Source organism: Dinoponera quadriceps, unplaced genomic scaffold, assembly GCF_001313825.1.
Source record: "Dinoponera quadriceps isolate SergipeBrazil2010 unplaced genomic scaffold, ASM131382v1 scaffold1831, whole genome shotgun sequence".
NCBI lineage: Eukaryota > Metazoa > Arthropoda > Insecta > Hymenoptera > Formicidae > Dinoponera > Dinoponera quadriceps.
In genome coordinates this window covers 105,820-119,705 of record NW_014556430.1, presented here as the reverse complement: position 1 = coordinate 119,705, position 13,886 = coordinate 105,820, and the positions used below count along the sequence as shown (strand labels likewise).

Sequence of the window (13,886 nt, the reverse complement as noted above, 5' to 3'; positions counted from 1 at the left end):
CCGGAAATGAAAGAAGAAGCAGAAGCGTTCGATTCATTCGCGCTATATCTACAATTCGGATTCGAATCAGAGGTCTGCGGTCGGTTCGCCGAACAGCCTGACGAGGAGGTAGTTGTAGAGCAAGTGCAAGATATGGAGCGATAGCGGTAAGGCCAGGAGAGCGACGGCGAAACTAACCGCGCTGTGGATTTCTTGGGACCAACGCTTGTCGACGCCGTCGCTGGTGCTGTAGCCGCTGTCGACGTTGTGGCGTCGATGGGACCTCGTGTCCAGCGTTGCGTGGCCCCTCGTGTCCAAAGGCGTCCGCCTGGTCCGACCGCCTCTGGCCCTCTCGTGCTTCGCTGCCTGCCTTTCCAAGTACTTGAAAATGTGCGTTCGCCCGCGAATGCATAGCTGAAATCACCGCCAGTGACGAGAGCTTAGGGCACGGCCTTCGGTAATACGCCGGAACGATCGATATTGACGCGTCGCGTCGTGACGAGCGAGCGTAGTCTCCGCTTCGGGGAAGACGATTTTCCTTCAGTGAAATCGAACTCCCCGCCGAGCGGTGACACGCCGTGTAAATGCACGGTGGTTTGAAAGGGAAAATTTTTCGCCGGAATTTTGAGAAATGTGATTCTTTATTCACAGAAAGTGTATTTAAGCTGGTGGCGAAAATTCTATATTTATCCGCGGTGACAGACCGACATCGAATGTCTTCGAATGGCGAGTTATCGATTCAATAAGTCTGAATATAAAGTTCGAAGCGAAAGGCACCGGTCTCGCAATCAATTCCGTAGGACGTAGGAGGACCGTGTATAAAGAAAACGAGACGCCGTCGACGGAATGGAGTAATATCGTGTAGCTTATTAAAATCCGTCAGACTGGCCATACGTAGGAGAGAGCGTGTATTAACGAGGAAAAGGGCGATGTCGAACCTCTCAATTGAAAGGAACTCGAATCGACTGTTGAAAAATGCTCACCGAAGCAGGCGGCGAGGTCAGAGGATTGTCGGACAGTCGGAAATCCACCAAGCTCTTCATCTTCCTCATCTCGTTTGGAAGCACAGATATTCGATTGCCACTAATATCCAGCTTCACGAGTCTCAGGTACGTCAGTTCTGCGCAAAAATGCGACCGTGCTTGAACGGATCTAATCTCTCTCGCGCTTCATTCGTTCGTAAAATAGCGGCATTTGAAACATTCGCTTCGCTGTTTCCTCACGCTGTTCACTCGCAATTGACTTACTCAGATCATACGGAGTGGCCGATTTTCTTGGAACTTATTTGCTTGAGATTACTTTTAAGCAGAGCGAACAGGTTTCCCACGGGATAGAGAGAGACCCAAAACGACGTCTCTCCAAGCGGATTCGCGATCGCGACCACTTCTTAATCGCAAACCGATACAGGTTGCGCGCGTGTGTGTGTGTGTGTGTGTGTGTGAGAGAACCCAGCGGTCGTGATATTTATCTACGTGTCTCGCTGTCGCGTTAAAAAGGTGGGTCTACCTATAGGCAGGTGCACCAGCAAGTTGCTCCTCAGGTCTAGAGACCGGAGCTGCGCAAGGTCGCCCATTCGAGGTGGAAGATTCGTGATTTCGTTGCAACCTGCGTCCAGTTCTGCCAACGCCGTCATCCTGCCCAGCTCGTCCGGCAGAGATGCTAATCTGTTGTGCGCGACTAGCAGGGTCTGAAGGGGTAGCCTGCATATCTCTCGAGGTAGCGACGTCAATTGGTTTCGACTGCGGATCAGGATATTATCTTCTTGAAACGCCGGGCTCGCGTTTACCGAATTCCCGAAAATTCGCTCACTTCTCTCAAACGAGCAATTGAGAGCTTAATGAATTATCGTGCACTAAGCGCTAACGACGTAAGCCTCTCAATAATTATATCACTAACGACTTTCGTAATATCTTAAGTAGGCTATAAATATATTAATATACATTAATATGTAAATATATAAATAATACATAAATATATTCTACAAAATATTTTATAAACAGCAGCTTATTAAAATTTAGACTTTTAATCTCTCACTGAGAATTAAAAAATTTAAATCTTCAATTGTCGTATTATATTGTACGGCGAACACGTCCCTCCGTTGTGGTTATAGAGCAGATACGTGCCTCTAACATGTAGCACAAAGCGTTATTGGCGCTATTACGCACACGATACAGCACCACAATGTACAGGACGTAGATGCATACAATAGCGATAATATATCGCATACACCACAATACCAGGTACGCGTGTACTCACCTAAGATCGAGGTAGTTGAGGGATTGGAGCATTACGACGGTTTCCGGGATTATTCTTATGGCATTATGGTAGAGGTGCAGCTTCTCGAGGAATGGAAATTCGGTGACTTCCTCCGGTAACTCGCTGAAACGATTCTTCGAAAGGTCTGCAACAGAAAATAAAGATATTCATCTTTACGATGCGCTAAAGAACAAAGTGGTATGACGACGACGGTTATTTTCGTGAAAAGAAAGAAAGAATAACTTGGGGTGACGTCGTGTTCAGCTTCTACGGGAAACGATCGTCACAAATGCATGCTTACACATGCATACACACACACATATTCGTCGAACACAGAGTCCGAAACGGGCCGCGCGTTGCTGAAAGGTAACTCGCAATTAAGAGCTGCCGTCGTCGCTCGACATCAAAGTTTTGCATTCTCGTTAGAACAGCCGACCGCGTTCGAAAGCGGCGCAGGAGCGATAAAAGCGCGCCCTTCCACTACAATTGGCCGATAAAACTCGTTAAAGGAGCGGCACTATCGAACTGTCTTAATAAGGTACCGTCGATATGTCTCCCATGGCAACAGCTGTGCTGCCCCGGTTAGGGTGGTCTTAGGGTGCCGCTGGGGGTTGTTATGAATGGGGCGCGTCGGCCACGTGCGCGCACAGACTCGGAGCGCAGGAAAAGGACAAGGGTAGCTCAGCTGCTCCCGGCTTCGAAGTTTCTTCCTGATCAATAATAGTCGGCAATAAGAGTCTTGCGAGCGGAAAGAATACCGCCGCTCGACGATTATGAAACGGTCACTGCATTTTCCACGCGAATGGAACGTATAAAATGTTACTCAAGTATGTAAAATTTCGAGAGCTTAACGTAATTATGTACACAATAAAAAATTTTCTGTTAAATTTAACACATTTCACACATGTCCTACCCAAAGAGCTAACTTAAGTTTTTATGTCAATTTAACGCAAAGTGAATAGAAATGTTGAAGATATTGTATCAAAAATTAACACGAAATTAATATGTTAATCTGTATTAAAGTTACGACGATAGATTATGAGATTTAATCTCTTCTTATATCGATTTTAGTCATTTTCCGGTATGTTTTCTGATATCTGCAATGGAGAGAAGGGTGCGACAAGGATAAAAGACACTCTGCATGTAAAACGATAAAAGATTTTCAAAGTTTCGAAAAGCTAATGTCGATCTTATTAAATGCGAGATGCTGATGGAACAATCGCGACGTTGCGACAGATGTCTTGCGCAGGACGTCTAATGTAATTCTTCCTACACTTCCCACGGATCTTCGAATCATCACCGAGATGGCGTGGAAGCGGATTAATTCACGGAAATTTGCCAAATGCACCCCAATCTACAAGGAGAAAATCAGATTCCGTGGTTGCTGATTGACGGAAACTGACATTCGTTGCGTCAACAGAATACGCGATTTCCTCCAGAGGAATCAAGAGCAAAATCTGCTCGAGAGCGAAGTTCATTATTCCGCGTCTTTTTCCGAGAAGTTTGATGATATTAAGCCAATTAAACGACTCACATAGTGATTGGGGGACAGAGAGAGAGAGAGAGAGAGAGAGAGAGAGAGAGAGAGAGAGAGAGAGAGAGACACTCTCAATTCGGGGCATTATCTAACGCAGTAGTTTTATAGCTGAAGCTTTCGAGTTGCGATCGGAACAACACGAATCGCGATTGTAGTCCATTGTGGCGTAAAGAGTAATTCGTCTTCATTTGTCGGAGATCGCGGCAATTTGCGCGGCTATAGCCCGAGGGCGTGTCTTGACGAGCGTAACTTCGTTAATCGATCTCGTTTCCTACATTCTTCGTGAACCAAGCGCACTGAAACGAGAACGATTCAACGGGGTCTAAGTCGAGGTGCGGATGGGATGGATGCGGTATCTCCGCAGCATCGAAATACTTCGCTACCGATAGTCGCAAATCGATATTGTACCGATAGTCGCAAATCGATATGTAACCCTCGGTACATCATCGGGATCAATCTGACCTCACCTTACCATTAGAGAATTAATATAATTAATCCTTTAATTCAATTAATATCACGATGATAAATTGTGGGCTAATGAAAGGTACCGGTATGACCGAAACGTTGAGTATAAAAGAGATGTTGCAATTGTTACGATTCGCTATTATCCAATGTACGACAAATGACATTTACATAAGAATGAATGATACACTTTCACTTGCTCCTCCGTCAATCGTTTATTTGCGTCGTTGTGGAAAAACTTTCTTCGATTATTACGAACAAATAAAAAAAGTCTTCCTTCTCTTCTTTTTTTTTTGCGATGACTGTATATTTATGTTGCATTGTACCATTTGTTGCTCTTACAGGATTAATCTTAGAGCATGATAAAGCGGATTCTGTTCTGTTCTAAAAAAAGAAAAATATTTCCGGGAAGCTCAAGCGTAAAAAGGATACTGACGCTATACCCGACGACGAACGCGAGTCGAAATATCGATACCCTGTTTCAAACCCCAGTGTCGTGGAATTGTCGGTCGATCAGGTGGTCGTGGATGCTAGGGCGTCGGTTTGTCCGACCAAGACGGGGTTGAAACTCCTTACCAACCCCTCGAGAGTGACTCCCATGCGATATTGGACTCTCACATGGCGGCGGGCGCGCCAAGAAATCCTTTGTGCAAAGTGGCAAAATTCTGCGGCAGAGTGTCGCGTCGCGTCGCAGACTGTGGCATATTGCGGCGCATCCATCCATTGTGATAGCTGCGATTCGGCGGCGATATATCGCACACTATAATTCATGAGTTCAAAGCTTGTGTGCTGCCGATGGGGAAAGGCGCCTTCTTCTCCTCTGTTTGATCCCCCTTCGCGGGAGAAAACAAAATCGTAGCGTAGGTGAAAGCAGGAGAGCTGAGCCAAACCAAGCCAAGGCGTCGCAGCGTGACTCTCGTCTCTGAATAGACGTTCGTTAGAGGAAACCGATGGAAAAATGCGCATTTCCCCTTTGTCGAACAGCACCGTCGTTACTTCGTACGCGATGCGGATCGATCCGTTTATCTCCGATGCGTTTTCACCGTTGATTGTACCGTAATCATAGAATAACGGACGTCCGCGTATCTAATTGCGCGCGCTCTACGAAAAAAGATGGCCTTTTTCGATAGTTTCTTCAAGATTGTGCAAAAAATTAAACAATGATCCGTACTTCTTTATACTTCCAGAATCGCTGTAGATATCAGTATGTTCGCAATACACAATGGACAATTTCATCTTCCCACAATATTATTAATACTGACAATTTAAATTAATATTTAAATGGCACTAGAGATCCACCATCCATGCTTTGGCTCTTCATCTTTAATTCTTCCTTTGGTTAAACCGAATAAGGAGCGGTCTTACTTTATTTGGAATTGATCGATTTCGACACCTACACTTTCGACGTTCGACAATAACATGGAGAGATAAACACAGTGCGGCATCGGCGATGATTTAACAGACGCAGGGTCGATGTCGAAATAATAAACCGTAATAAGAAGCCCACCGATCTAATTAGCATAGTGGCACAGTCGTCGCTTTTGTCTCTTCGTCTCGATTTTCCGTCGAGAGATCTTATCTCTCCGAGTTAGTATCGATCGGCCACGAGTTATTCACGTGACGCGAGTTATTCACGTCGCTATTCTCGAATTTACACACGCGCACGGGGCCGATAAAAATCGGCGGAACTGCGCGTGCGACGACTATAAATATATCTGCACTTCCGCCTCTAACGGTTGGACCGACCGCTCGATACGCGCTGGATAGAAATCAGCGGTCAAACCAGCCGTGCTCTTCGTGCGCCTCTGTACACGGCGTTTCAGACGGGGTCGACGTACCGGCAACATTTCAAGGACCAAGGTCGAGGTCCTGCCGTTGTCGAGGATCGATACACTACGCGATTTGCGTGACGCGCACGCACTGACATTATTTGCTGACAAAGGGCGTGGCAGTTTTCTCGCCGGGATAAACACGCGCGCGTCTACTCGATCTATCCGTCTAGCCCGGATTCAGCCCGTCTCAACTGGATGAATCGGTGAACGATTGGCTGCACACAATGCTGCTGAACAATGCATCCTCCCTACGTTAAGTGATCTCAGACAGATATTTCTTGGCCAAAAATGATTTCTTCAGTTACACTTCAAGTCGGTACAAACGTAGTTTTGTAATGTCCTATAGTTATAAATAATTATATAATATATTATTAGTTATTATTATTAATTATATAATATATTATAATAGTATAATAAATTATTACCATTTATTCTATTATCACTCATAGGTAAATATGATGTTAAGAATACTGCTTATTAGAAGGTAACCTTTAGTCACATCTGTCATACTACCAACTACTTGCGCTACATAGTATATTACTTTAAATAGTAATAGTAATACATATGTAGTAGCATATTTAATATGCTAAAAGAATATGTCACGAAGTAATTTCACATTATTATTATCTTTTTATTTCTAGAGAGGGAGGAAGTTAATGTGTAATGTCTGGAGCACAGTACGCATCTTCAAACTTTGAGATGATACGCGCCGCGATCTGTGGCTGGCAGGATGAAAGATAGAGCAATTTAAAACGCGAGGTACGATGTTACAAGAGGGCTTCGACGAATACTCGCTTCCGAAGAAATAAAAGTCCTCGTAGTTAACGTGACAGCGAATAGTAAGTCAGTCAGAGGCCTCGCCGTCGTCTCGCTCGAGTAGCAGTTCGGGCGGACTCGCTAAGAGAGTCGCGGGCGACTTGGCGTTGATAACGGAAAATGAAATCGCGCGAGCGGAAAACATTCGCGGTTTTCACGCCGCTGGAACTCCACGTGCTGAGACACGCCGAGGCCAATGGCCCAAGAGTGAAATAAATGTCCGGCTAGGCGAGACGACGACAACGGCCGCTTTGGCGCGCACTATTCACCCCGCGTTTCTTTTTCTCGTTCTTCAGGTTTCCACCTAAGCGACGACGATGACGGAGAAGAGGCGTCACACACGCTCTCTCTCGTAACAGGTAGCCCAGGAGGCCGAGCCCGGTCATTTCCTCGGGCGCCTTGGCTAGACGGGCATTGTTGCAACGCGGTGCAATAAACGAGAAGACATTCATGAGAGCGGGGCGATCCCGGGGAACTATCTATATCAGAGTTAATCTCCCGTGGGGCAACGAGAGGAGACTTTCATCTCGATAATGCATCCGATCACGTCGTACAGCACGGAAGAGAAGTGAGAATCGGTGAAAGTAGTAATACGAATTCGTCAATAGGGATTCGCTTTATCGATCGCCAAAGTCCACAAATAGGGGAGTTAGTTGCCTACCAAGAACGAATCGTGTTCTCTGTGTGTGACATAAGCACTCAAAAAATATCTTAGATAGTACGATTTTGACAAGTCATCCTTATTCGCGTCTAATTTAAGTCTATTCCGAGTCTAACGTAAATCTCACCTCCCGAAACCATCCTATGAAAGTTTAAGATAATTAACTACTTATCAAGCATCAAATTATCGCTACGCGCAAACTTACAAAACGATAAAATGTCAGTTACAAAATTATTTTTCGCAGTCTTAAAATAGAAATAAAATAAACATTAATTAAATGCGAAATTCAACTCCGCAGAAAATACATCAAGGTTACGAGCTTTAATCGCATGTCTATTTAGGCAGACGCTTTCATCCTCGCTTTTTCGAACGGAATTAGGAGTGTTGCATTAATAAAGTCGCCCGAGCTCATCCGCGGTGTGCGCGTGGGATTCAATTATAGATATGAATCCAGGTGATCAGGACGGACACGTGATGTAGAGCGACTATATTTCCCTGGGGCGAGATAGGCCGCTCAACGACGCTATTGAATGGATAGAAGTTTGTTTAGGCTTTGAGCCGGATCACCGGCACCTCTAGCACCTGAGGATTTGATATCGCGCTCATAGAACCGGTGGACAGAACAGTCACTATTGAATTCTCGCATAAAAGAGAACACGAGCGTCCGACTCAATGGCGAAATTGAAAGTAATCGCTCCGTTTGAATAAACTGAACCGCGAAAGGGTTGTCAATTTTTTCCATGCGGATCCTTTTGGTGTCTGTCTGTAATTGTTCCTCTACAAGTATCGGCTGTAACTGAATTTTACATTCCAAAATATTCTACACATCACAAAATATTTTACTGATAAGAAAAGCAAATATTTATGCCTGTAGTTATGATAAGAAAAGCGATATTTTATGCCTGTAGTTAAATACATTTCTGTTCAAAATATACTGCAAATGCGGTTACGCGCGCCTCGTGTTTCAGCGCCGTCGTGCAAATTCCGATGTACGAAGGACGGATTCCAGCGTATTCTGGGTGTGTCCCGCCGATTTATCGAATGTTCGTGCCGGGTAGAAAAGCCACGTCTCCGTGACACGACGTCGTTTGACCATGAGTCGCGCAGGTGAAGTCGAATTCTCGTTAATTGGATCATGTCACGCACAGGGATTTCTCCTTCGACGTAGGAAAATTTGAGCCTCGCGGGCACATGTCAGGAAATATAACATAACAGACGGAATTGGTCGCGTCGATGTTGGCGGTGTTGTCGCGCAATTAATGGCTCGCGAAAACAAATAAAACGCGGCGATATTATCCTACATCTGCGAGAAAAATAAGAAATCGTGGAGAGGGAGGAATTTTGAGATTTTATCTGCGGAAGCCCGCAGTCGGAAGCGGAGACTTTCGGGAAATTTCTGTCTTGGCAGCGGCACGACGCGTTGTTTTCGAAAGCATTCCCGTCCGCTTGGATGAACGTTGTTTGCGGCGCGACGCAACGACGTAATATCGATTTCGCCGGCTATGCGATCGGTGATAAGTATTACGCCAGCGATAAGTATATCCGACGTCGTAAAGATTCCGTCTATCGCTTACAACTTCACGCGCCTCTCGAGCAAAAAGAACGAGGAACGTATTTTTAGCGCCTTCCTGTGTCGAGTTGAGTTCAGTAATAATCCGGCTAAATTCCACCTGCACGTCAGAAAAATATTTCTCGTCGGTGGATTTTATTTTTCCCTCCTCTCTATTTCCCGGAAAAAATATAAGAACAATAAAAAAGACGATAACACGACCGTCTCCAAGTCCAAAAATTCACAAAATCTAATTCTTTCTACGATTCCGCTTCGAAAATTTACTTACATCGATTACCGTTTACTCATTATCAGCGCTTCGAAGAACGTCACAATTCTAGGATTAAGAGAAAAACAAACAAGAGGGAACAAAAAACAGCACTTTCCTCTCTCTCTCTCTCTCTCGTTATCGCTCGCGAGAGTAGAAAATGCGGCAACGAGGAACGAATCTTGTAGAACGCGTTGTACCGGAGGAAACGACGTTACGTCGTTAAATGATCCTGCGCGCGAGATGTACGGGGGCTGTAAGAGGGCTCGCGTAAAGGCCGCCTCGAAACCGTGGAAGCAGAGAAAGAGAGAACCGTGCGATCGATAACACCCCCATGGCAAATATTGCCCATGGGGGATGCCGCTGTCAAGTAGGCGAGAGAGGCGTGCTCGACAGAGTTTCCACACGCGCGTATTGCTCACTCCGACGAGCTTCACGCGCGCGCTCGGCACAAAATGAAATATTCACGGGTTTATTCGCGTGAAATTTAACCGAGTTACACCGCCATGGGAGTCTCTTTCTACACCGGCTTGTCGGGATTCCGGTGCAAAATGCATCACGCGGAGGACGCGCCCGTTTGTGCTTCGCGACGGCGAAAGCCGGTTGTTGCGCAGAACGCACTCAAAAAGAGATAGGCATAGCGGTAAGATGGTGGTTTGTAGGGAGAGACAGGAAGGCTTTCTCGAGGCGATTTCCGGTTTCGACGGAAATTTTCCGAGCCAACGATGCTGATCATTCTTAAGAAAGAGTATGTTTTGTTAAGATCGTTCACACGCTACATGAAGAAGACATTGTAGTAAAAAATGCCACAAAATTTTGTGATACTATGCCTGGACCATACTGGAATTATGATGTGTGTCGTAATCTTTAGTAATGCGTATACATGATATATACATCACTAAAGATTACAATACATCATAATTTCAGTTATTTTCTTATGTAAAGCCAGCATTACGAAATTTTGTGGTCAGTTCTACTGCAATATTTTCTCCGTAAAGGGTGAATGAAAATGGAGAAAGTAGATTCTGAACAACGTTATCGATGCATCAATAATGTGGTTATTTAATTAATTATATGATTGATTATAATTTTTTTTTAATTAAAATGTTTGCTTTTTATCTTGTATGATATTAAATATGATATATTTTATCTTGTATATTAAAATGTTTATCATTGATAAGACCCAAAACATTTGATTATGGAGATCTTACGTTCTCAAGAATTAATTTGCGTTGATTGATGCACTGTTAACAGTTCTAGTTCTCGTAAATTCTCCTTTTTGACGACCTCAGTTAAAATATTCGAGAGCTTTGTATTTCGAATCAAAGAGAACGGTATTCGAATACAAAAACTACGCAACGAGAAGCACCGCTTGTGTCATGCGCGGAATATTGAGCGCGTTAAGACTGGATCTGCAACGAGATAATGCGATAACGATAATAGAAGCGAGCACACTATGCAGGAATTTATTCTATTAATAAGCACCGCTCATCATCGTATACGTTTACATTCGCTAACGCTATTATCTATTCTCCCGAGGAAAGCGTCTGCTCGTTTATTTGTTTGATCTCGGACAATCCATCGTGACACCGTGCGTTTTCAAGATGCTACAANCCCCCCCGGTAATCCAAGAGACTATTTTTCCGGTTCCCTGCGACAGACATCACGCGAAGAAAACCCTGAGTCAACCTGCAACACGCATTCATTCCTTACGACTTCGTCATCACGCAGACATTGTTAACTTTGCTGTGTTGCAAAAAGCCCACGGGACTAGCCAACGTGGGCAAACGAGGAATCAATAAGTTCCTATTTCTCCAGTGCCAGCGTTTCCATTCTCTCAAGTCGACGATTCGCGACGCGCCAGCAATCACGCGTTCGCACTATTCTCACGTAATTGACTTTCGCCGTCATCGTCGTGGCGACACATGACGCCGCTGAAGAGGCCAAAAGAAACACGCGAGGAGATGCACCGGTGAGAAGGAAGGCCGGGGGCCAAGGAGAGAGGGAATTGTGCAGGAAGAAAAGAAGTTCACGATGGCGCACCCGTCCGGCGACTGGCGACGCTTTTTCTTCGTCGTCGTCGTCGTCGCGTGCTGTCCTTGAACCGTCGCTATTGCCGTGTCATTGGCGGGTTGATCGCGTCAAAGACGAAGAGGAGAAAGAGCGGGAGAAGGAGTAGGGCCGCGAGGGAGCAAGGAGGGCTTTTGTGAAGGACCGCCGCAACTTCCGGTGACGCGCAGACGCAAGTGCGGACGAGACTCGCATACCCGATCGACCGCCGCGCGGAATACAAGAGCTCTCGTCGTCGTCGTATAGGTGAAACTCGCGGCCGGTCAGGTGGAAATAGTTTTCAAGGTAGCGATAAGTGATAATCGATAATGCCGCCGAATGAATTTTTCACAGTTCTTAACGACACGCGGAAATTATCTATCCAATGTCTTGGCACTGCCTTCGATACTTTTATAACAAAGTTATTATAAAAAAAAAGGTGCTAGAATCAAATAATATCTTAATCAATTTAAGCATATTTTAATATGCTTGTACGCCGCAAAAAATGCTGTTGAATCAACAGAATATCTAACAGTACGCGTAATTGAAATAAATCTTCTTGATTTAATCAATATCATTGAAATCAATACTTTAATTATTGAAATATAACAGTACATAACAGTAGTTTTAATAATATTTGCCACTGAATCAAGGCGATTTACTCCAATTGTATTCCAATTGTGCTATTGGAAATCTTATTAATTCAATAGCATTTTCTTATGTGTACGATAATCCCTGGCGTTGAAACTAAAGCCGCGCAAGTCGTAGGATGTATTGCTCCGTGTCCGGTGCATAAATTATATCGAAATGGAGCTAAAATAAAACATCGCAATGCCGCGTACTCCAATCCGCACACTCGGAATTTAATGTCATCGATCGGGATATTCGCGCGCGCGTCCGTCCGTCGCAGAATTAAATCCGCCGGCGCTGTTTAGTAGATATAACACTGTCTGGAAATCCCGAATGCATCCGTCCTCCGACCGGACGGTGTTTGGATTCCGCCTAAGCCAGCCGTCAGAGATAATTTCCACGGCAGCGAGTCGTCCACCATCTGGTGCGCGACGATTCGACCACGCACGAATTACGCGCGTAGAACGTGTACGTAGGAAACGATCCAAGCCGCGAAAAGGCGCATTCGCCGAGGAAAGAAGAAGCAAAACACCTGCTTCCCGATTTCGTCGAAATAAGATCAACGAAGAAATATCTCTCGGTATCTGAGAAGCGGCACCATTTTCTCCGTTCCTCAAGTGGATCGGTTTTATCTCCGATAACGATCCATTTGACACAATTGGAGCTTCGACATTGTCGATAGACGATCAATAATAGACGTGTGATCTATATTTCACAAGTGAAGTGAGAGAGAAAAAAAGAACGGTCTAATAAAATTCTCGTCAAGATTGATTGCAAGTTAATCGAGAAATAAGCGAGAGACTCGCCGATAGTTCTGGGAAGTTCCTGTAGAAGGAAAAAGGGGGCGAGTTTCCTAACATGTTTTCACGGTCCGGTTTGTACGAGACGGCCGGTGCGTGTCGAACAGTGCGTCGTATTGTGCATGCGGCGGTCTCGGGCCCGCGAGATTATAGGTGTACGTACATTTGGTAGACGCGTCTGTTTGTGTGCACGGACAGGAATGTACAGCACGGGGAACAAAGGAGACGCTTTTTCTGTCGGCAGGTACGTTTCAATTTTGCGTCGGCGCCGTCGATGTACAGGCTGTTCCAGACTCGCCGAATTTTAACGCGGTTTCGCGCGGATTTTATTTTTCACACCTGTTATTGTTCGCGGCGACAGCCGTCCCGAACAAAGCCCATTTTTCATCAGCGACACCTTCGTGTTTTAATTACTACGCGCTGAAAGATCCTCTCCCCTCCCTAACGACGTCTCAGCTTCATCTCTTGGCTGCGCTTGGACCAGTGCCGAAGTAATGAGCGTTGAGCTCGGTGTTTTCGCCACACACGCTGCCACGCAGTCACGCTTGACCCGAAAGAAAACGCTCGAGCTGGAAAACACGAGCTTGTTTTTGAAGAGAAAAGCTCGAGAGAAAAGATGTCCGCGAGTATTAGTGTCCGCCAAGCGGAAACGCGGCCAAGAATAAACGCGGAGATCTCATTACGGCGTCGACTGCGGTCGATGCGAAAACCGCTAGAGATATAATCATGGAAGAGGGTTTCTTGCATACGATGACTAAAAAGAGTACTTGCACGACCCGTATCCTTCCGGAGATGAACTTAAATAAAGAAAAGGGAAGAAAGAAAACTTTGCTACGATGTATTCTCCCTTAATGTATCAGTATGTATATTTACTTATTAACGGGCAAAAAATCCTCTTTTAGAAAAAGAAAGTAGATGATATACGGAACGGTTTAACTGTCAAAATAATGAGAAAAGTGAAAACGAGATACCCCGATAGAAACATCTCGCAGAACGTTTTCTCTTAATGACGTCGTCGTTTATCCCCCTCCCCCCCCCCCCCAAAAA

The 13,886-nt window shown here is 45.1% G+C and overlaps 1 protein-coding gene across 3 annotated transcripts in view; it reads right to left on the bottom strand.

Annotated features, from left to right (window-relative positions):
* The window catches only part of LOC106747357 (leucine-rich repeat and calponin homology domain-containing protein 1), a 49,244-nt gene that overhangs the window by 16,201 nt on the left and 19,157 nt on the right, over positions 1-13,886 (bottom strand). For all 3 annotated transcript variants that reach the window (XM_014624790.1, XM_014624792.1, XM_014624791.1), the window contains exons 2-5: positions 2,236-2,380; positions 1,486-1,718; positions 963-1,099; positions 178-393 (exon numbers count right to left, since the gene is read on the bottom strand). In XM_014624790.1, coding sequence (XP_014480276.1) covers positions 178-393; positions 963-1,099; positions 1,486-1,718; positions 2,236-2,380 — 731 coding nt within the window. The remainder of the gene's footprint in view (positions 1-177; positions 394-962; positions 1,100-1,485; positions 1,719-2,235; positions 2,381-13,886) is intronic.